The following is a 23,010-nucleotide window of genomic DNA, read 5'->3' as shown; positions in this document are numbered from 1 at the left end:
CATCGAAGTGGACGAGTATTTCGCTCATCCAGGGTTCACTGGACAATACGAATATGACATCATGTTACTGAAGGTAAAACTAAGAGTGTTTAAAGCTTCATAATAAAATGAATATTTAGGCTAACCTCACTGTGAAGCACTGTTGGCAGTATATCTGTCACGCTGCATTATGCAGTGAGGTAGGAGATATTATTTTAACCTAAAATCAGGAAGTAACTGCTCTCTCAAACACACTGTGTCCACAGTTGAAAAAGAAAGCCAAACTCAGTAAGAACGTGAAGACCATCGGCCTGCCTGAAGGAAAAACATCAGCTAACATGAAATGTGCTGTGGCCGGCTGGGGATGGACTACAGCTCATGACTGTCCCTCAAATGTGTTAAAGGAAGCCACAGAGAACATAGAGGCCACGTCTAACTGTGAAAACATTTGGCAACAATATTTTAATTCTGATCACATGATTTGCACCAACTTTACCAAAAGGAGTGGAGGCGTCTGCCGGGTATGTCACATGTGAAGCAGACTAACTACTGAACGTTTAGTGATGAATGATAACTGCTACTGACTGAGGGAAGTTTTTCTGTTGCCTGTTTTGTAGGGAGACTCTGGTGGACCACTCATCTGCAAGAATAAGCTTCAAGGTGTAACAGCTTACACCTCACCAGAGGACTGCACTGATCTCAGCTACCCCCACGTGTTCACTAAAGTCCGTTTCTTCATCCCCTGGATCAAGGAAACAATGAAAAAGTAAAGGATTTTTTTTTCGGGGTTTGGGTTTTCACCTTGTTTATTTTGAACGTTTTTTTTTTTTGATTAAAAAGGAGGAGTTTTCTTGATTGCCGGGGGGAGTTGAACTTGAGGCAATGTTTTGTTTTTTCACCGCTGCACTGATTTGAGTTCTTTTCGTTTCTTTTGTTCACGACTAAAAAATAAAGCTTGAAACATTTTTGGCCTCCCAGAATCTCTTTTTTAAATTGTTTTTTAAAATAAAATAAGTTCAACATTTCAGAGACTCTTGTCACGACTCTTTTTCCCTTTGCTCTGCTCACCACACTTCAGATGGGCGAGCGTGCATGTGCGTCTTTGTGTCGTTTATGTGGTGTGTGCACGGCCGGGCTTGGTTCTGAGGCTGGCTGAGCCCTGCAGGGTGGGCCCTGTGGGGCTGAATCAATGGCAGCATTGATCTTCGCACAGAATATCAAAGAACCATTAAAAGTGTTCATATTTTTCTTTCTTGTTTTTAAATTAATTGATTTTTAACATGTTCTTTTTGAAATATTATTTTCTTCTTTATACATTTTTCATGCACATTTTCACAGTTTTGTTCAGATTTTGCAGGTTTTTCTTTTTCGGGTAGTTTTTACCAGCCGACCATTAAACGTGTTAAAGCCTTTGAGTTTGTCAGTGCTGAACAAGGTCAGAGGAAAAGAACAGGAGAACCTGGGATCACACCTCGGATACGGAACAATTCAAAACTGGGAAACATGTGAAAGCAAGCAGACAATAACACACACATGAGAAACTAACAGTGTGGTTGGATAAATGAAAGAAGGTAAGGCCTTCCAGGCCGGGACACACCGACACTAAACTGAATGAAAACAAAACTGTGACACAAACAAAATGGAAAATAGATTTTTAAAAACACAAACCCTAACCAAAAACAAAGATGTGATGAAGAGGGATGGATGGAAGAAGGTGGACTAACAAACTGAGGGACACTGTGATTCCAGGGAGGACTGTCTTCAGGTTTTCCAACACTAAATCCAGAATCCTGGAGACAGGAGACAGACAAAGGGCCTATTAGAGGACGCCGGGCCCTCAGGAAGTTGTTGTGGATGTTTATGACATATATACCTGTGTGCACCAGACATATACTCACATATACACTATGTAATCATATATACTCGTATCCTCTCTCTGTACATCTGCACTGGAGTGTTTATATAAATGGAATCACATTGATAAGCTTTTAACCTGCATGTTTAAAATCCCAAGATCCACATCTTTAGATCAAATATTATTCACAAGTATGGGCTGGGCTGCAGCTGGGAGCCTCTCTGCTGCCAGCAGGTGGTGAAGCATCCATCTCTAACCCATAAAGTAAACACACTTTGCCTGAGAGTGCACCTGGGACACTTGTTTCCCATCTGCAGTTGCCAAAACTGTGAAAAACCCTTCTTTAACGGGTATAGTAGCCCACCCCTGACAGCGAACCCGACAAAGCTGTCAGGGAGAGGAATTGTTTTCTCTTTGCTGTATGTTTGATCGTTTTCCAGAGTTCTGGTCTTAAAAGTGTCAAAAAAGACCCAAATAAATGATTGATGTTGGGAACAGCTCGGAGAGTGATGGATGTGCCAGAAGGTTATGTAACACCAGGGACGGAGATTTAATCAGAACAAAGTGCAAAATTGACAATTGACTGGGGCTCGCTTCACTTTGCTCTTCTGCTATTATTTCTCTGTAAATGTACGTTTCTGCTGTTCATGTGCTTTTGTGTATTAAACTCATTTACAAGAATTCTAATCTTTTCCAGAGGATCTTTTTAAATACACTGAAAAAAGTTGGATCACCACATCGTTGGTGGGATAAGGTTATCAGGATGGCTTCAAAATTTGTGACCACAAAGTCTGTTTCTGATTGTTCGGAGACATTCACACCAGTCGTCTGCTGGAGGTCGTTTTGCCGGGCTCTGGAACCTCCTCCTTGATCCTGAGATTGTGCTGAGAGACGCCGTAAACCTGGGAATGGCACGTGTTGATGTGTCATCTTGGAGCAGTCGGACCACCCTCTGTAGGGTCCAGGTACCAGCAGTGACACTGACCCCAGCAAAACTTGTGCATTTGGATCAGGTGCAGTGTTGAGGTTTGACCTGTGGATGGCGCCACACTGACACCGCCCGGAGGAAGAGGAGCAGTGTCGCTGTTGAAAGTGCTCATCATCTTCCTCCCACTGATGGGTAAAGGCTCTGTCTGTCTGTGGGTGTCATGTTCCTGGAGCATGCATGTCCACCCACACATCACTGAACTTTTCCTTAGAATCAAACTAATAACTGTTTGCAGAAAACGCCTCCAATTCCACGGAAACCACAAATACTCGTCACAATTTTATGGCTTTTCTGTGGAAATATATAATTTTCAAGTCATTTAAAGATAAATTATTGAAAACAATATAGTTTACTGAAGAAATGACTATTATGTATATATATTAAACACACAGATAGATAGATAGATAGATAGATAGATAGATAGATAGATAGATAGATAGATAGATAGATAGATAGATAGATAGATAGATCGATAGATCGATCTCCTGCATCCAGCATCAGCGCTCATTATGTTCTGTATATTCATGTCCATCTCACATCACTGACATTTTTCTTTAGAAACAACAAGCGAGCTCCGGAGAGAATAGAGTGGCACAAATGTGTGTAAGGTTCACAGTGAGAGGTGTGATCACCTTTGTGTGCACTGTGGTTAATTTGGCTTTGACACACACTTTCCATTCGGGTATTTACCACCAACCCAGACGGCTTACTTTAAAGCACATGCAGTCAACAGGCAGCCGATGAGACAAACCCTCAGGACCAATGTTCAGGGTCTCATAAAACCACAGACATTATAAAATATATTGTGTTTATATATAATTGAAAATATGAATATATGATACCTGGCAACTTGAACAACCACGGCAGAACAAGGCTAACGGCCAGATTAAAACACTGCACTCCCAGACTACTGCGGCCACTGACGACGTATCAGGTCTCACTCAGTCATGCCAATCGACTGCAGAGGCTGGTGAGCTCCTACGCGAGCACGTGGCTCGGACTTCCCAAATGCCTCAGCAGTGTTGGACTCTATACTGTCATTGCCTATCACTAGTCTGGTGGAGGACATTAAATGTGCAAAAGTGAGGCTTGAGATGTCACTTACGGACTCCCGAGACCCCGGCCACATCTGTGCTACAGGCCAAATCTGCTCTTCACCGTCGTGACGTGGTGGGTCACGTCCAGCAGGGCAGAGGAGGATTTGGTCTTGGAGCAGTAACACCTCGGTGGCAACAGGCATCTGTAACCGAAGGTTGAAAAATGGTGGTGGAGGAGGTGCGTCGGCAGGAGGAAACAGCCAGACATGCCAGAGCCGTAGCGCTGGCCAAGCAGGGTCGCTGGATGAACTGGGAGAGTGTGGGAAAGAGGAAACTCTCATGGAGTGAAATCTGGGGGATGGAGTCTAATAGACTACGTTTCATCCAAGCGACATACGATGTGCTGCCTTCCCCAATGAATCTGCAGCTGTGGTTTGGAAAGGACCCATCCTGCCCCCTGTGTACAGTCTTTATAGTTATCCTGGTCACGTGCAGCTGTTGCTGCCTTCCCTGTATCAGACGGCTGACCGAGAGGGTGATAGCAAGGGCCATGGACGCGGGACTGGAAGGCCCCGCACCCATGATGCCGTTGTTGGAGGTGAGATCGGCCGAGCTGGCAGGGGAGTAGCGGCGTCAGCTGTATTGTGACTTTCTTCGAAGGTGGAGAATATATCATGAAGTAATATTTTAGCAAAGGCCATATTAATCCAGCTGCTAATGAAATGTGCAGGATTATAGGGTATTACCAGAAGTGTTTTGCTTGCAACAGTGCACACGTCTGCCCAGTGACAGTCAGAGTAAGATGTAAGAAAACACATTCTCTAGTGTTTATTGGCTGTGGATTTTGTTTTTCCGTGATAAACTGTATCAGAGGTTATTGCAATGCTTAGCCAGACTGAAACTGTGCAGACCTGCAGAGAACGTTGCCTATTTTTACTTTGCTAAAAGAGAATAAGAGGAAACAGATTGGGGGTGAAAGAGCATTGAGACTATAAGTGAAGTGCAAACATGAGTGCCTTAGAAGGGGTTGAACTTAACTGTCACTGTTGCAGGATAATAAACTTTGCTTATGCGGACAGGGCAGGTTTAGCCCTTCAGCCCTTAAAATAGTGGAGCCTGTGTGCTTCCTCTATGGAGATCGACACAGAAGGTGGTCTTGTGTACATCCCCCCATGCATGTGCTTAATAAATCATTCTTGTTGACTGAACCTGCTCTGAGTTTTGGTTGTTCTTTCTCAGCACATCAAGAAAGAATCGGGACACCAGCCACACTCAAGCACATGTTGGTTGGTTGTAGGACCAGCCGTACTCAGGGCAGATCCACATGGAGACACAACCAGGTCCTCAGGTGTGTAGCCGAGAAAGTTGAGAGCAAAAGAAAATCCATCATTGCTCAACCTTTCACCAACCAAGAGGAGCGTCAGTATCCATCAGCATTTGTCTTTTGTTAAAAAGGGCTGACATCACTCGTGCAGCTAAGGCAGTCAGCTAACCGCGAGACACGCCCAGGATTGATCAACCCGTGGTGGGCCTGCCTCAACAGGGGGCTTCAAAATCATAGAAAGCCCAACACTAGAATTTTCACTCTTCTCCCCTCTGCTCCTCCCTTTTTCTGGGAGGCAGAGCGTACAGCAGGATCCGGCGGGAGGTGTGGGATGCCAGATCAGGCGCCCCCCTTCCGGCTCTCCTCGCTCCTATCTTGTCTCTTTTGTCTTACTTCTTGCGATCACCTTTTCTATCCCTTTGAAGAAGTGAGGCTCTTTAAATATGAAAGAGATAAGTAGAACTTTTGTGGTGAATTGATAAAATAAACTGTAGAAAATTAAACAGCAGAAAGAAGAAGAGAAATAACATTATAACATAAACCAGTGACAGGGCCTCCTTGGGTGAGTGTCTAGTGATAATGGCCAAAACACCCGAGGAATCCAACGTCCACTACTGACGATGTGTCCTAAAATTTTAATATGACAATCCAGACTAGATTCCTAATCTCTAAACCCAACCAAGGAAGGTAAAGAGAAACTAAAAACTGGCAGAACAGCTTGTGATAAAAGAGCGAAACATCCTGTGAAGTTGAAGCACACAACGATGTCGCGCTGGTAAAGTTCCCTCATAGCAGCAATCCCTCAAGACCTTCTGTATATGAAGCACTGCATCGTAACATTTCGTCCTTTTATTGAATCGTGTTTAGATATATTTATATACATAATTGAAAATATGAATTAATAATAATAATAAATGAATGATCAGGACTCTAATTCATCCTGAAAACAGAAATAATGTTCTGCTGGTAAATGATTGGAGGTGTGTGATGCACCACCACCTGTTACATGCAGCGGTGCAGACAAAGGTGTGATATCCGTGCAGAAACTTCTGACCACAAAGTTTCTGTTGTGGGAGGCGTGTTATAAAAAGAGACGTGTGGAGTGGGGGGGTCACTGCAAGCCTGCAGCGTCTGTCCCACCATGATCTGCTGCATCCTTTACGTCTTTCTGCAAATCTCCCTCACAGGTAAGAAGACTGGCAGAGTTTCAATGACAGGATATTTTAGACCTGCGCTGAAATACAGTTTCCCACTTCTTTAAAGGCCAAAATGAAGAATTTTCTGTGGTCGCTGTTTTGATTTGACCTTTGCTCTCCTGTAAGGGGCTGCTGAGAGCGGCATAGTCGGTGGCAGGGAGGCAAAGCCGCACTCCAGACCGTACATGGTGTCAGTCCAGTATCGGGGAGTACATTCATGTGGAGGGATCCTTATTCAGAGGGACTTTGTTCTGACTGCAGCTCACTGCAAGTACGCTTTTTATATGGTGTATATATATATAACTGTTTTTAAAAAAGGATGTTATTTTAGCTGCTGCTGTTCTATCAGCAGTCACTATGATAAAACTGTGTCACAGCTGAACTGTGATACTGAGGACACACCATCAAGTTACATATAAATGAGTGGAAGGTGTTTGTGTGGGGTGATGGGCCACCACAGTTTTCCTGGGAGTCATTTTTCTAACGGTGTTGGAGCGCTGCAACACACTGAGAAGACTGCATGGACCTTCATTTGTGTCGATATTATGATTCACACCATCCGTAGTATCAGTGCGACTGCAGACGCTTCTTTGAACTTTGTGTTTCTTGTTCAGAAATGAGACCTGGGGTTCTTGCACCGTGGTGCTCGGAGCACACGACATCACCAAGAAAGAGAGAACTCAGCAACGCATCGAAGTGGACGAGTATTTCGCTCATCCAGGGTTCACTGGGAACTTAAACAATGACATCATGTTACTGAAGGTAAAGTGAAAAAGTTTAAAGTGACCTGATTCCCTGTGCACTGGGTTCATGTGTTGAACTGATGCAGGAGCAACTTTCACTGATTCTCTTTGACAGTTGAAGAAGAACGCCACGCTGAATAAGTACGTGAGGACCATAGGACTGCCTAAGAAGAACGGGGAAACACCCGCCAACATTAAATGTGCTGTGGCCGGCTGGGGACTAACCAGAGCTAATGGATCTCGTTCAAGTGTCCTTAAAGAAGCCACAGAGAAGATGCAGTTCAGCACTGAGTGCAAACACATTTGGCAAAAACACTTTAACTCTGGTCACATGATATGCACCAAGTTTACCAGACGGGATGGAGGTGTTTGCCAGGTAACGAAATAACAAAAGCAGCCCAGCAGCTAATAACTCAAATACAGGTTTAGTCTTTTATTCATGTAAAATGTGCAACCTTTACACAGATCGCTCAATCAAGTCTTTCTTTGTAGGGAGACTCCGGTGGGCCACTTATCTGCAACACAAAGCCTCAGGGTATAACAGCCTTCATCTGGGGAGAGGACTGCAATAATCCACAGTACCCGCATGTCTATACTAAAGTCAGCTCCTTCATCCCGTGGATCAAGCAAACAATGGAGGAGCAGGAATGATGCACGAGTCAGAGGAGCAGTAAAGCATATGTTCTAAAAACATGATGGTGTAATAAAAAGCTCAAAGCGTGCCTCTTCATTCTGTCCTCAGCACCTTCTTCATGTGTCATTTCCAGCTTTTATAAACTTTTCTAGATTCACTTCCAGCGCGTGTCTGAGTGGGCGGGGTCTGATCACAGGTCTCAGTCATAGTGCAAACTTTTGAAGTTGAACCGTTTTCTGTCTGTGAAGCCAGTCATCTGCAGAGAAAGTGGGAAACAGGTCACCTTCAACCTTTTGCCAAAACTGTTACGACTCTGACTGGACAGAAAAAAGCGAAAACAAACTGACCTGACTGGGATCTCTGGTGAAATATCTTTTCTCTATTACCTGTTGAAAGGTTTAATACAAGTCAGAACACACGTACACGTCAAGAGAAAGGACTCCCATTAATGTGAGACATTTATCCTCCAGGTCTATGATTCAAAATAAACGTGAAGCCCAAATGATGTTTGTCCCCGTTTGACAGCTCTCGATAAATCCACACGTGTAACCGCAGCACAAAGACGGAGGTGCACACACGCGTGTGATGCTGCGTCCACACGAATGCATTTTCGTTTGAAAACGCAACCTCGTCTCTCCGTTTTGGCCTCCCGTCCACACTGAGACGCACACATTTGAAAACAGAGACTTTCTAAAATGATGACGCATGTTAGTCATGTGATGCAGTCATGTGACTAATTAAACAAAGACAGCAACAAAGAATTCTTTAATTCTCACTCACTGTTGCCACTTTGTACTTTTGTGTTACTCGCAGCAACAACTCCACCTCATTGTGAGTCCATTTAAAACACTCGCTGCTTTTCCTCCACATTTTGCCGCGACGTTTCGATGAGCCGGAACGGCGTTTTCATCAGAAAACATTCCCCCCTAACCCTAATCTATCTGGGCTAGTGTGGACGCAGCCCGAGTCACGGCCTGCCTGGCAGACCGCAGTGACGCAGCTCACAGCTCTCACCTTGTCAAAGAACCTGCTGAGTTTCACAGCGTTTGAGGTGCCTGCAGCCAGGTATCTGGGGTTGGTGCAGTCCTGGGAAAACAACACAACACCAAAAGCGTTCAGCTCCCGCAGTGAAACTGACCACAGCAGCTTCCACATGTTTTATTTTAGGCTGGAGGACCAGACACAGGACAGAGAGGAGCTTACTGATGCTGTGATGTTTATGATACATGTGTTGTTTTTATTGTTGTGAACTAGGATTTGTTTTTGACTGAAAAACGTAGGTGGTGTGTGAATCGCCGCTTTATTTTCATCATTAGTCTAGTTTCCTTTTTTATGAGTGTTAAACATGAGTTGTGCTTTATGTGAGAGATAAACAATGAATGAAACCGATTCATTGGTTTAAAGGAGCTGAAGCTGAGAGCTCGTAGAGCAGAGTGAGGCGACTTACAAGATTGATTTCTTCTGCATTGAAGTCTTCGGACAAGAAAGCCGTCCGAGTGAGGACTTCACTGCGCTTGTTTTCTGGAATTTGGTCAAACTTGGTCCCGATCAACAGCAAAGGCACCGGATTCTCTGCAAACTGCTCTCTGTCATAGTCGCTGCAGTCAAATATCGAAGCTTCCACATTAGCCATGTTTTCTGTTTATTATTCTGAATGAAGACGGGCGATGTCGAACACACAGATCTGCTCACCCGTTTGAAACGATGACTCCAGTTGGAGAGGAATCCTTATTCAAAGCTTCCAGTGACCATCGGTACAGATTCTGAGAGGACTTCTTATTGGTCAGATCGTGGACCAATATAATTCCTAAAAGAACCCAAACATGAAGAGCATGTCTCAATAACACGTCACTGATGAAATCAATGCTTTCAGATCTGTCTGTAAGTGTTTACCGTTAACCGAGTTGTAGAAGACTGCTCTCGTGCTTTTGACGCTGCTGGCGTTGCCAACGGATCCTCCAACATCCCAGAGTTCAATGTAGAAGGTTTTCTCCTCTGGGGTCCCCTCCTTATAGTCTTGAACCTGGAGTAGAATAATTATTTCGACATCAATAGCTCATCGGGCGCCATCTCACTCTTACCTCTCTGCACATGCCTAAACCATCCCAGCCTCGTCCCTCTGATGGACTCATTTCTAAACCTGTCCATCCCGGTCACTCCCACCCAACACCTTCAGCTCTACCTCCTATCTTTTTGTCAGTCACCAAACTATACATCATAGCAGGCCTCATTACCTGCCCTCTCACTCTTGCTGCTATCCTTCTGTCACAGATCACCCCTGACACCCTGCTATTTAAACCTGTGCACCTGTTCCTTTCAGGTTCACCGTTACACCCGTCTCCCTCTCGTTAGTGTGTTCTGTCATGTTCTATACGAGTTTAAAATAAAAGGCCAGCAGGGCTTTGTAAAGTAGAAGATGCTGGACCTGCTTACCCGCACATCTACAGAGCAGCCAACAGTCCACGATGGATTTCCCAAAACTTGGTTCTGACATAGCAGATGGACCAAGGAAGACTTGCCAACCCCTGCAAAGAGCACAAAATGATACTGGATAAAAGGAGCTGATGCAAAGCACAGCAGGTTAAACATTTTTGTGTAGCTGATCGATATTAATGGATTTAAATTATGAATAGACTCTACAGCTGCTGCTGACTGGAAGACTGAACTCCACCGAAACATCGAGTCAGTTTACGACAGACTCGGCTTCCAGCAGAGCACATCTCCGGAACAACATCAGTGAGTATCCGTAATGATCTGTAGGGTGTGGCTCTCTGATTCGGCAAAACGTGCTTCTGTGGAATTTAAACTCTTGGTGTGGAATCGTTTCACACCCAAACACTCTTCTTACATCCACCTGCCGCAAAGTGACCGATGTAAAAATGACGGGTATTAAAATTCAGCGTCGCTCGCCGATGTACCTTTATTGTGAAAATTACCCGTGAGCTTAGACATGACAGGTGTGTTACGTGATGTTTATCCGTAGCTTTAACTGCCACAGCAGCAAACTGACCACAGCGTCGGTCTCCTACTTAAAGATTAAGAGTTTTATAAGTGAGCGAGTTGTTCCGTTCAGAATAAGCAAGTGTCCTTATAAAGAACAGCAGACAGTAGTAAAGGTTTTGCTTGTGAAAATAGTTCATAACTCACCGGAATCTCCCAAAACCAACACTTTTACCCTGTCAAGAGAGGCCATTTTTTGATAGACGCGATCAGGAAGTAAACAGTGTTCTTAAAACCACGCCCCATGAAAACAAAGCCATGCTATTCGCCAACATGCCCGTCACTCAAGCGTCTTCGCTTCTATGGGTGCAGTTTAGTGCAGCCGGGCCAACATTTCAGTTGGCCCGGGTTTATTTTTCATTTCCGGGGTCGTCGTCTCAAAATAAGAAGTGAAACATGTTGGCTAACCCAGCAGCTAAAGGACCGTGACGTGCGTTTGTGTTCGGTGAGTTTTAGCGGTGTTTTTGTGAGTTTACGTCGGTGTGTGTGACTCTGAGATGACTGTTGGCACATAAACAATAACCGGTAAGGGTCGCGTTAACGCCTGCCGGGTTTCTGCAGGCCAACTCAGTGTTAGCGCTTAACTTAAATAAAAGTAACTTCATCGAGCTTTTATTAAAGATAAAGTGTGAAATAATAAGATGACCGGTAAACGATTAACACGCCGTCTTTCTATTGTGGTGTATTACCTTAAAATGTACAATAACACCGGCCAACCGGATGCATTATGTTTAAAGTCTTTGTTTGGCTCTAAGCTAAGCTACGCTAGCTGTGATTGATGATTTGACATCGATAACGCGGCCGGGATTTTTCTCCTACTGGTGTGCTCTAGTATACCTTACACTTCCCTCTTAAATTTAAAGTTTTATACTTGGATAACTCTTCTGGCCCTGCTCCTCATCCCTGCCTTCCTGATGTTCTCCCCGCTGTCGCACTCTGCCCTGCAGCTCTTTCTCTCCAGACCCAAAGATGATTGAACCAGCGGTACTGACCGAGGTCCCCGCAGCTCTGAAGCGGCTGGCCAAGCAGGTCGTGAGGGGTTTTTATGGCCTGGAGCATGCTTTGGCGCTGGATGTGCTGATCCGTAACCCATGTGTGCGTGAGGAGGACATGCTGGAGCTGCTCAAGTATGACCGCAAGCAGCTGCGCTCAGTACTCAATACCCTAAAAGCAGACAAGTTTGTGAAGTGCCGCATGAGGGTGGAGACGGCGCCCGATGGCAAGACAACGAGACACAACTACTACTTCATTAATTACAGGTTTAAATCTCTGCTGTGTGTGTGTGTGTGTGTGTGTGTGTGTGTGTGCGCGTGTGTGTGTTGGACACTTTAGACTCAGTAGTCTTATTTCTGTCTTACATCTTTTTAGGGTACTGGTCAATGTGGTCAAGTATAAACTGGATCACATGCGACGACGCATTGAGACAGATGAGCGAGACTCCACCAACCGCGCTTCCTTCCGGTGTCCCTGCTGCTTCTCCACCTTCACCGACCTCGAGGCCAACCAACTCTTCGACCCTATGACAGGTAAAGGTGCAGACCAGTGCTGCTATACTGTAATATTCAACACGCTTGGATTTTTGAAAGCATTCTGGCAGTTTGACGGGACTTTAGTCCAGCTTTTATGGGATGAATAATTAATTAGAAGCTTCTTTACCGCGGGTGGGGAGAGTTCATATATATTTAAATAGCATGCTGCGTGCACAGAGAAACTTGTCGTTTTCTGAGTATTTGGTGCAGGTGGACGGCTCAAAGCGGTGAGCGTGGTGCCTCAGCTTTGGCTCTTTCCCGTAGATCTTCACTGAGTCTTAAACCCTTTGGTTTGGAGCAAGGCCCCACATATTTCTGCTCCTCAGTAGTTTGTTTTTAAAACCAAGCATAAAGTAACTGAACTCGACGTGCAGTGTCAGCGGGAGGGAGGACGACACTCTTCATCTTTTTTTTTTAAATCAATAGATGCAGAACTTTCTCCCTCTGTGGACGTGTTTGCCCCTCTGTGATTATCCTAACCTGGTAAATCTGGCTCTCAGTTTATCTGGAAAATGTTTGCAGATGTAATATGTGGGGAAAGCGAGGCAGGCGCTCACGACTGGCAGTGATTCACAGTGGATGTACAGAAATGAGTTTGTCAAAGTTAAATGAAGACTTCAGTATTTTTGATGCAAGGATCACTTTGTGATCTGATGTGTTGTTTTTTGTTTGCACTTCCATTATGTTGTGTGCTCCTCAGTTCACCTCTAGATGGCAGTAACAGCACATAGCAGGATACATTTAATGACAATTCCTCCTAATGAAACTATAGTATGAACAAACAGAGGATCGTGTACGTTATAGAGATAGAAGCATGAATTTTGTTCATTGTCCATTTAATGCAGAGTTACTTCTAAATGTGTGTGTGTGTGTGTGCGCTTTGTTAGCAGCGCTACGTGGACATGAAAAGACTGCCATTGAAGCTAATGACGTGTACGTGGCTTTGTATAAGCTCCAAGTCGTACGCTAACATTCTGCCATGTTAAAGTTCACTTTAAATGTCTGTTATTTGAATAAGGATGAGTCATAAGCCTCACACATACTTGCATATGCTGCATAATGATGAGCTCTGAATGACACAGACCAAACGTAGGTGACCATGAAACCGTTTGTGCACTTTAAAAACCCAGAATCTTCACTTTTACGTCAGATTTAAATAGTTGGTAATCAGTGACTTACAGCGGCCATGATAGTGTCAGTACGCGCCCTTACCCGAACATTTGCTGTCTCCCTGCAGTCACACTGGAGCCACTCTCACTTTGCTGTTGGAGCTCGGTGCAGATATCCAGCAGGATTTTATTTCTGATCTGATGTTTTAAAGTGCTTCGTTTCCGAGCAGTGCACATTACTGTATTACACAGGATGCAATGCATTTTGGGAAAATGGCCTCTCTTTGAATTTGGTTTTAGAGAAATTGAAGCAACATCCCCAGAACTGATGAACTGGGTTGTATGTGTGTTTGCTAAAATTCATCCATTCTCGTTCGCTTATCCTTGTCAGGGTCACGGGGGGTGGAGCCTATCCCAGCTGTCATAGGGCGAGAGGCGTGGTACACCCCGGACAGGTCGGCAGTCTGTCGCAGGGCCAACATGTGCATTAAAAATCCTGATTTGCATTAGAAACGTTGTCCACGTTGTGCTCTCTCTGCAAAGGTTTGTATTTGTTTGTGAGCTGTTTTCATTCATAAACTGCGGCAGCTTTAAGCTGTGACACCACGCTGACTGCCTGCCAGGGTCGGGGCTGACTGCCAACCATCCGGCTCGGCTTCTAGGACTCACACAGGAGTGGTCAACAAATCATTAAAGATGGTTTCTCATTTTCAGTGAATAATTCTGTCCAGTACTTGTGGTTTACTGGGATAAATGTTGTAAATAGTTGATGTTGTTGGCTGTCAGGTTGATTCACTGTAGAATCACTATGTTAAAATGTGGGTGTGTTTAAATGATCGAGCTCTAAGAAAAGACGCGAATGGGACAGAATAGATGTGCAGTCTGGTCACTCTGGATAAATGAGCCATCGGTGTGTTTGTGATGACACGCCTCACGGTTCCTCTGCACCGCTCCCTGTCTCTGCTGCTTTGCCTCGGTCAGGGTTCAGCCTTCGGGTACCTGCAGCTCTGCTGGTAGTTTGATGGGCTGTTTTTGTCGGGCCAGCAACACTCAGCGTAACCTCACGAGGATCGGACACGACACTGCTGGTCTTCCAGCTCGTTCTGACCCACAAAGGAGAGCCGAAGCCCTGCAGCTCTGTTTTCACAGCGCGCCGTGAATGTTGTAACACGTGATCTTTTTCCACTCACTCCACCTGCCGTGCTCATTCCTCACCTTCGGCCAACATGTTCTCCACCTCTGTACAGGAAAAGCAGAATGTTTCAGTGCTGAGCCAGAGACCAGTGCCAGACCATTATGAACGTATTCATCATATTTACGTGATTTACTTTGTAATGATTTTTTCCAGTAATCTCAGCTTGGTGCCGCTTGGCACACATCGAGGATAAATAAGATCTTAATGAGGTATTTACCACTTTAATCTTAAATGCACAAACAACAGTTTGTACATTAATGAGACGCTGTTGCCTTTCAGTTGTTGAGCAGCCTCAGCTGTAACTGTTCACTTCATTTGCATTAATCTGGAGGTGCTTTAGTTGTAATAGTAGTTTTCGGGGTCTGGGTGGTTTTGTCCTCTCATACACATAAAGCAGGCGTGAGCTCTGCGCTGCTGCTGGCACGGCTCCCGCTACTGAAGCTGAAATCGGCCAGAGAAGTAGATGGTCGAAGCGTGCCCTTCTCTTAATGGTAGGAAGCAAGTGTGGTGCGCACAGCATACAGTTTCCCTCGCAGACGTTTCCTGTTTAATGCAAGAGTCTCTGTCAGCGCTCTTATTCCTGTTGTGTCGACACAACCACGCCCAGCCTCCATGAAGACCAAGCCTGACCCCGATTGGTTATAAATCACCAAAATCAGAGCACAAATGGCACCAATGGCAACCAGCAGGTTCACTTCCTGTGATATATCAGCTGGTATGTAAAGTAGTTGGAGCCTAAACTTCTCTGCTGGCTTGTATTACAGGCTTCGGTCCATGCAGCGCCCTGTAGGCAGGTCTGTAATGATTGTTTTTCACCTGCAGGTACATTTCGCTGTACCTTCTGCCAGACGGAGGTAGAAGAGGATGAGTCTGTCTGTCCTGACGCCAGGACGCTCGTGGCGCGCTTCAACGAGCAGATCGAGCCCATCTACGTGCTGCTCCGTGAAACCGAGGACGTGAACTTGTCCCATGAGCTGCTGGAGCCTGAGCCTGCTGAGATTCCTGCTCTCAAACAGAGGTCAGTCTGCCTCGCAGCATCGCCCTCGTTCGAACAGCTCACCGCAGTTAGCGGTTACGCTGTGGTCAGCTGTTGTCTGTAGCCACAGGAGGAACCGAAACGAGTGAACTGGGCACATTTCTCAGACTTAATCGTGTTAACTTAGCTGTAAATATTATTCGCTGACTCTTTCCTGCAGCCGAGAACGTGCTGCAGCATCAGGAGCAGCGAGCGGCCCGCACCGCGAAGCCTGGTCGAACAAAGGATCGACGTACGCTGATCTGTACACCCAGAACGTGGTCATCAACATGGACCAGGAGGAGCAGCAGAAACAGGCCGGTGACAGCAAGGCGCCAAAGGAGAGGCCGGTGTGGCTGACTCAGAGCACCGTACAGGGCGCTTACAACGAGCCGGACGTCCTCAAGAACCGTAAGTACAGCGCTGTCACTGCAGCCGCTCTCAGCTGAGGCGGATCAACGAGTCTGTGACATCTCTGTGATGGTTGTTTCATTTGTAGCTCAGTCATTATATTCAGACACACTAAACATAAACAGATACTGTTTAGAGCGGGTGTCCAGCTCCAGGCCTGGAGGGCCGGTGTCCTGCAGGTTTAGATGTGTCCTAGATCCATCACAGCTGAGTGACCTCCTCAACATGTCGTGAAGTTCTCCAGAGGCTGGTAATGAACTAATCATGTGATTCAGGTGTGTTGACCCACAGTGAGATCTAAAAGCTGCAGCACACCGTTCTCATCTTTGTCTCTCGTGTAGAGTTTGTTAAAAAGATCCAATTTAACCCCTTAGCAGTCGGACGTACCGCCCACGGGACATTGGATGGTTTAGGGGACTAATTGGACTGCTAAGGGGTTAAACGTCTTCACTAAATACAATAACATTTGAAAATGGACTCACAGAGTGGGATGAAAAACGTCTCCAGAATGTGCAGCTCGTTATTGAAGATGAATGAATGTAATCGTACTCTAAAGCACTGCAATCTCCGACTCCGTGAATTAGTTTAAGTTTAATTCAGCGTGAATTTCCTCCCAGACTCGGCGGCTGTTTATGTGATCGTTAATCATGAATGATGTTTCTCGTCCTCAGAGGGTTTGGTGTTTCAGGAGCGGGTAGCTTGGATGCTGCATGGACTGCAGAGAGCGCCGTTTTTGTGCTTTTCATCTCAGTCGGTGCTCAGTCTGTAGCTGGAACAGGTTATTACAGGTCAGCCAGGTTACCTCCATCTGTCAGAGCAGCCCTTCAACAAGTTTTCTTCTAATGACATTGGATCCTTACCCAAGGGCATGCAGCAATCAGACCTGGCCAGAGTACCGCTGAGCCATAATTGCTTAATTGGAATAATCAGGGCTTGGTTAGTGAGTGGCTGAGGCAGGATCACTCATAATAGAATCATTCTTATGGAAATTACAAATTAGACATGTGTGTTGTGTTTTTGTCACAGGTGTGTCTCTGCATCCGTCGGAGTGTTTCATGGTTCGTCTGCCTGCAGGTTTTACCCTGTGCTTAAATCCTGAGCGTGCATCGAGCTGTAAACGTGTGTTTCATGATCTGGTTTACTGAAAGAATAAAGGGTCTGACTCCAGCTCATAAATACAACTTATTCATTTGAACGTGTAAAGAAAAACCCAAATTCTGATACGATGCATCAAAAAACAGAAGATGTGGAGCTTCTTTGTCCTCAGCTGCTGAGAGGGGACGAGCGCGTCTTCTGTGCTTGCTGGTGGGGATGTGCACCTTGGCTGTTCTGATGATTTCAGTCAAGCGTGCGGAGCTTCAGCTGGTGAAAACTGAACACTGGTGTCGGAGGCTGTGCACCTGTGGGTGCAGGCTCTAAAGATGGAGCAGCTCTTTCAGCCCACACTCACTGGCTGACGTCACCCGCTCTGCCTGCTTTGACATCAGCGGGGATGTGGCACCTGCTACATCTACATAAAGTCAGGCTGGGCTCGAGCTCGCACGCCGAAACTGAAACGGTGCGCTACCGTTCGTTAGAGAGCTCCGAGGGCTTCCCTGGGGGCAACTGCCCACCGTGGAACTGCCAGGCTTTTAGCATTGTGCCGGTTGAAACGCCAAGATGACGTTAAGCCAGGTGGTGGTTGGCATAGCAACTGCAGTTTAGCTCGTCTGAGCTGATTTCAGCAAGTTGGGAGGAAGTAGGAGAAGAAATTACCACTCGTGGTTTCCCGCCTCTCTGATAGGCTCCGCTGATCCTCAGCCAATGTTTCTGTTCATCTAGTTTCCCATCTGTGTAGACCAATCACAGAGCTACCCTGGAACAGGTATCGATAAAGAAACCTGTTTCTAAGAACTTACTCACTCACTCTGAAGCCAGCACATTTCTTTTAAAACAGATTAATGTCGTTATCGGTCGTTCTTGGAGATCTCACGTTTATGTGTTGCAGCTGTTTGTCCCAGGCCACGCCTTCTTTTTGCGTTGCTGTGATGAAACATGGCAGCACTGAATGTCTGCCAAGAAACGGTGCAGGTGCTGTGTCATCCAGCCTACGCTCCAGTGAGATGTCCTGGATTAGTTAGAAGTTGCATCATGTGATGATAAATCTCGACCCCATGGTTACCTTACCACATGACACGGATGCAGAATAACAGGGTTGAAGAGCAGAGCTGTGTTGAAGTTGTGAGTTAAGCTAAAAATGAGAATGTGATCTAATCTCAATGTGGTTTTCACAGGTGGTGACGTACCTGGAGCCCAGGATGGAGCGCCTGGTCCTGGCACCAGTCAGGTAGATGAAAACGAGGAAGTGATGCGGGCGCTGCTAATCCACGAGAAGAGGAGCGTTGCAGGCGCCGGTGCAGGCGGAGCCAGCGCCGCTGCGAGGGCTCTCACCTCTGCCAACGCCAGTGACTCAGACAGCGACACCAGCGAGTCGGACGACGACTCGCCCCCGGGTCCTCCTCCTGCCGCGCAGCATCGGGGCCAAGAGGAGGATGATGAGGACGACGATGAATTTGAGGAAGTGGGCGATGAGCCCACAGTGATGGTGGGAGGCCGGCCCTTCTCCTACAGAGAGGTGAGCCAGAGGCCAGAGCTGGTGGAGCAGATGTCTGCACAGGAGAAGGAGGCCTACATCGAGATGGGCCAGAACCTGTACCAGGACATGTTCTTCTGAGCCAGTCGGTCACAGCGTGGGTTCACTCCGCTGTGTCAGTGGGCATGTCTGTGCACACAGCTCGTTTAATCATGCTGCTCAAGTATTCAGCCTGCTTCAGCGTTCTTCGTTCCATTAATGAGGACGTACTCCGACAGTGTTGCCCCCCGTGTAGTATTCTGACCCAAGTATTTTTAAATCTCCGCCCTACAACCCCAGAAGGAGCTGCCTAGCTGCACAGTGCCAACTGTTTTGTCTTTAGTTTGAATCTTGTTGCCTGTTTCTTTTATGTCCCGTTTAAATGTATCAGGTGTTTTACTCAGTAAATTTCAGCGCTCAGTTTCGTGGACGAGGAAAATAGATTTCTGCAAACAAGCACATGCAGCAGTGAGCTTGGAGAACTGGTAGAGGTGCTGGAGCTGCACACTGATGGAGAACTGAAGAACCTGCGAGGACGAAGCAGCTGGCTTTACGTTCTGTGATTTACTTCTTCTTTTTGTCTGAAACAAGTTAACAGACGGGACGTTTAAAAACTGGTCTCAGGCAGACGGAGCATGTGGCTAACAGTGAAACATTGCTTCTTTGGAGCAGTCTGTAATAAAAAGATACTGTGGTGAAGGAGGAGTCTTTATACCATAAACATACTTTTTGCCCATCATGTTGTTCCTGTGTACTGTCACCAGGGGCGGTGTCATCACTGTGGTGTTTCTCAACGTCTTTAGGCTCAGTGCTTCCAGCTCTGAGCGTTTCACATGTCATACTCAGAATGATCCCTGTGAGTGTCGCCTACTGCAGCCAGTGACCGTATCAGATGACAAAACTTCTGTAAAGGTCATAAAACTTGAACGGCAAACTGCACAAATGCCACAAAGAAAAGCGACTAACAATCTTCTGCAGTGTTAATCTTGGGTTTTACATGTTCCAGCTTGTTACTGTTGCAGAGGCTAAAAACGAGAAGTGGGAGTTGCTTTGTCGACAGAGGAAACGTTTTGTTTGATTTATTCTGTGTTGCCGTAGCTGCAGTTTCAGCAGCAGGTAAGAATAAAGCTTTTTCATCACCAAGTGGAAACGTGCACTTTGCACACCTGTCACTCTACCTGGGCTTCAGTGGTTTTAATAACGTTTGACTTTGTCACTTTACCCACGTAAAACCCTGCGTCATGTGATCTGGTTTCATCTAAAACTTAATGTGAATTAGAAGAACGCGGCACTTCCTGCTGATTTTCAACCAACACTCTGATAAGCCGCTCCTGTTCGGGCTGCGTTCAGCATCAGTTACCACGGTGACAGCTGCTTTCATGGAAGTTGTGCACTCGTGCTCTGTACCAGGTTAGAAATGTAAATTTAGCCTAAAATCAGAGTTTTCATTGCGGTGGTGGTGGGTTTTGATCGCCATGGTAACATGTTGAAAACATAATGTGGAAGTGAAGCGTTCCCACAGATTCCTGTACGTACAGGGTCCTGAGTGTTGTACACGTGTAACCTGTGCAGCTCTCTGTCACCCGTCTCTGTCTGGTTGGAGCAGGCGGTGCTCACTTGATCCATTTTGTGGGGAAGAAGACTTGAATGACGCATAAAATACTTTTTAAGTGCACTGAGAAGCCCGTTTTGTTAAACCAGCTAATGCAAAGAAAGCCTGCCTGTGCTGAACTTCAGAGGACAGAAGTCATCATGGACAAAAACAGTGAAGTGAGTGTTTAAAAAGATGTCACATACCCATAATCCTTCACCAACGCAAACGCAGCACCATTGATTTCACACAAGAGTTTGTAGGTTTTACATTTTAGTCCAGATTTCTGTGCAAACGTTTCAACAACGAGCTGTTCAGAAAATAAACCCCTTTGTCTTCATCACAGAGATCACATGTGTATATATGGCAGGGGTGTCCAACTCCAGGCCTCGAGGGCCGGTGTCCTGCAGGTTTAGATGTGTCCTTGATCCAGCACAGCTGATTTAAATGGCTGAATGACCTCAACATGTCCTGAAGTTCTCCGGAGGCCTGGGAATAGCTAATCATGTGGTTCAGGTGTGATATCCAGGGTGAGACCTAAAACCTGCAGGACACCGGCCCTCGAGGCCTGGAGTTGGACACCCCTGATATATGGGAACAAAGTGCATGCCCACACCCTTTCTTTCTGATATAATTTCTTACGTAATGACTTTGATATTTTACAAACAAAGCACGGCTGTTTGACAAATCTGCCTGTTTACTGAGGCACAGCAATCGAGTCGAGCAAGTAAATAAAAGCTTCAGGAGACGCCACTGTGGTCAAACCGTTCCTGCTGTCGGCTCATATCCAGGTCACGTTATTTATTGATGCCTGCCGAATGAACACAGCGAGTACAGCAGGGTGTAGGCTGCATCCTGAATAAAGGCAGCATTGTGGTTAGCACTGTTGCCTGCGTTCACCTCCACCGTTTGCATGTTTGCGCAGGTTCAAACACGTGTGCTTAATAGGGATAGGCTCCACCCCCCGCTAAGGATCACCTGCAGAATCCCCTCACCGTGAACTCTGACACTGATGCTGGCCTGATGGGCGTGTGGAGCATGTGCAGAGATGTCTGTGTGAAAATGATGACGGTGTCACTGCTCTCGAGTACTTTTTACAATCTCAGGAAGCACAAACACAAGTAATAGATTACTTTGATACTGTATATGGCTTGTTTATTTACCTCTGGTCTGATGCGTCTGTGTGCTCAGTGTGCTGGCTCTCAGACTGTGGGCTGACTGGCTGCTGAAACTGACTGGCTGCACTTAGCGCTGATGACCAGGCTGACGATGTCATCGTGGTTTTTGTGGGACGAGCTGACTTAGAGAGTTTTCTTATGATGGTGACTTTTACTTCACTCGTTTGCAGCAGTGGTTTGTAATGACACTTGTACCTGATGCCTCAGATGGATTTCAAGAGTTCAGTGGACAAGTTATTTGGTTAAATCTGCTTTAATTTCACATTAAAGAAACTTTAGACCTGCTAACATCTCAGCCTCGTTTTCACTCCCGTCGGGTCTTTTAGTCCATATGTGGCACAGATGCTCCTGTGCTGACCCAGCTGTGCACCCCGTCTCATCCTGCTGCTGAATGCTGCACAGTCCCCAGCACACCTTTGCACAGCCAGTGTCCTGTGCTGGTCTCTGTGGAGCTGGTGCTCACTGACTGTTTGTGTTGTTCTTTAAGCTGGCGGTGACAAAAATATGATTACGTGAACAAACCAGCCGTGTTCTTGTGTCATTTATTGATATTGTGCACAATCGGATTTTTGGTTTGGGTGGTGCGTGAGTGCAAACCATCCTCCTTGCTAAATGATAACACAGGTATCAGAAACACTGAATACAGTGTAACAGGTTAAAAAACCTGGCTGAGACTTTCATTCAGGTGAAAATGTCAAGCTGCAGACACACTTGTGAGGGCTGACACCTCTGGGGTAACCCTACAAGCCCATACATTCCTTTTAAGTTAGAGGATGGACACCTGTAGAGCACAGCCTCAAAGGTCAGGATGAAAACAGGCCCTGGCCTCATTAAAACCACCCCCACCCTTCAGGACAGCTCAATTAAAATCCTAACCTCATGCTGCTCCATTGATCTGCCAAGGCAAGTCTGAGTGTGGGTTACAGGGAGAGCGAAGAGAACTCGGTGGGGAATCCACAGAGCTGCAAAAAATCAGGAGACCCTGAAGATCAGGTAGACTATGGCGTACTGAGAGGAGCTGTGAGGTTATTGTGCTTTAATGGGATTTAACAGGGTTTAAGAAGATTTCTCCCCTGATGGCGTCTTTGGTGCTATTTTCCTGCAGGAGAATGCACATGTTCATATTCATGCATGGATCTGACCTCATTTGGCTGCTTAAAAAAAAGTGTGACATCCTGACAGAAAGCAGCGTTTCACAGGATTTGGGAGAGGGTGGTGTAAAGCAATGCATCCCCACCCCCACGGTGTCTGTGAGTGGAGACGTACAACGGCACTTTATAATGAGTGATGCTTCAGAGGTTTGATTGCATAAGGATTGATTGATTGCAGGTGTCTTCATCACTCTTATCCAATAAAAGCCGAGGATTAACGACCGAGTGATCGACCCTCGTTCTGTCTTCGGTTTCCTTTGATCGCACAATCTGAGCTTTTCAAAAGCTGAGAATATTTAATCTACAGGAGAGAAATCTAATGATCGCTGGAATGAGGAGTTTCTACAAGCTCAAATTTCTCCATGCCATCAGTCTCTGGATGCCACCAGCAGCTGTGATAGCAGCTAAAGAGCTGGAGTCCATCCATCCATTCGCTTCCGCTTATCCTTTTCAGGGTCGCGAGG

The 23,010-nt window shown here is 46.0% G+C and overlaps 4 protein-coding genes across 5 annotated transcripts; 3 read left to right on the top strand and 1 right to left on the bottom strand.

Annotated features, from left to right (window-relative positions):
• The first annotated feature begins 7 nt into the window (after positions 1–7).
• On the top strand, positions 8–757 carry LOC102200781 (granzyme B-like). Its single transcript, XM_005743779.2, has 3 exons — positions 8–73; positions 246–500; positions 597–757. Exons 1-3 carry the CDS (start codon positions 62–64, stop codon positions 747–749), a joined length of 420 nt encoding a protein of 139 aa, XP_005743836.2. The 5' UTR covers positions 8–61; the 3' UTR covers positions 750–757.
• Positions 758–6,216: 5,459 nt separating this feature from the next.
• LOC102196660 (granzyme B-like) lies at positions 6,217–7,792 on the top strand. Its single transcript, XM_013913505.1, has 5 exons — positions 6,217–6,370; positions 6,506–6,650; positions 6,994–7,141; positions 7,238–7,498; positions 7,615–7,792. The coding sequence occupies exons 1-5, from the start codon at positions 6,325–6,327 to the stop codon at positions 7,771–7,773; spliced, it is 759 nt and encodes a 252-aa protein (XP_013768959.1). The 5' UTR covers positions 6,217–6,324; the 3' UTR covers positions 7,774–7,792.
• Positions 7,793–7,943: 151 nt separating this feature from the next.
• On the bottom strand, positions 7,944–11,019 carry rabl3 (RAB, member of RAS oncogene family-like 3). The gene is made up of 8 exons (XM_005743766.2): positions 10,904–11,019; positions 10,190–10,281; positions 9,650–9,779; positions 9,449–9,563; positions 9,204–9,354; positions 8,771–8,842; positions 8,104–8,142; positions 7,944–8,012 (listed from the first exon to the last, which is right to left on the bottom strand). The coding sequence occupies exons 1-8, from the start codon at positions 10,947–10,949 to the stop codon at positions 7,956–7,958; spliced, it is 702 nt and encodes a 233-aa protein (XP_005743823.1). The 5' UTR covers positions 10,950–11,019; the 3' UTR covers positions 7,944–7,955.
• Positions 11,020–11,045: 26 nt separating this feature from the next.
• On the top strand, positions 11,046–19,801 carry gtf2e1 (general transcription factor IIE, polypeptide 1, alpha). Of its 2 annotated transcripts, none has more exons than XM_005743767.2 (6): positions 11,046–11,201; positions 11,704–12,015; positions 12,125–12,282; positions 15,412–15,607; positions 15,786–16,015; positions 18,289–19,801. In XM_005743767.2, the coding sequence occupies exons 2-6, from the start codon at positions 11,726–11,728 to the stop codon at positions 18,726–18,728; spliced, it is 1,314 nt and encodes a 437-aa protein (XP_005743824.1). In that variant the 5' UTR covers positions 11,046–11,201; positions 11,704–11,725; the 3' UTR covers positions 18,729–19,801. The 2 variants fall into 2 exon arrangements, with proteins under 2 accessions (XP_005743824.1, XP_005743825.1); XM_005743768.1 differs by lacking the exon at positions 11,046–11,201 and adding an exon at positions 11,208–11,281.
• The last annotated feature ends 3,209 nt before the right edge of the window (positions 19,802–23,010 follow it).

Source organism: Pundamilia nyererei, unplaced genomic scaffold (genome assembly GCF_000239375.1).
Source record: "Pundamilia nyererei isolate P.nyererei 1_Seehausen unplaced genomic scaffold, PunNye1.0 scaffold00135, whole genome shotgun sequence".
Lineage (NCBI taxonomy): Eukaryota > Metazoa > Chordata > Actinopteri > Cichliformes > Cichlidae > Pundamilia > Pundamilia nyererei.
This window is presented reverse-complemented; position numbering and strand designations above follow the sequence as displayed.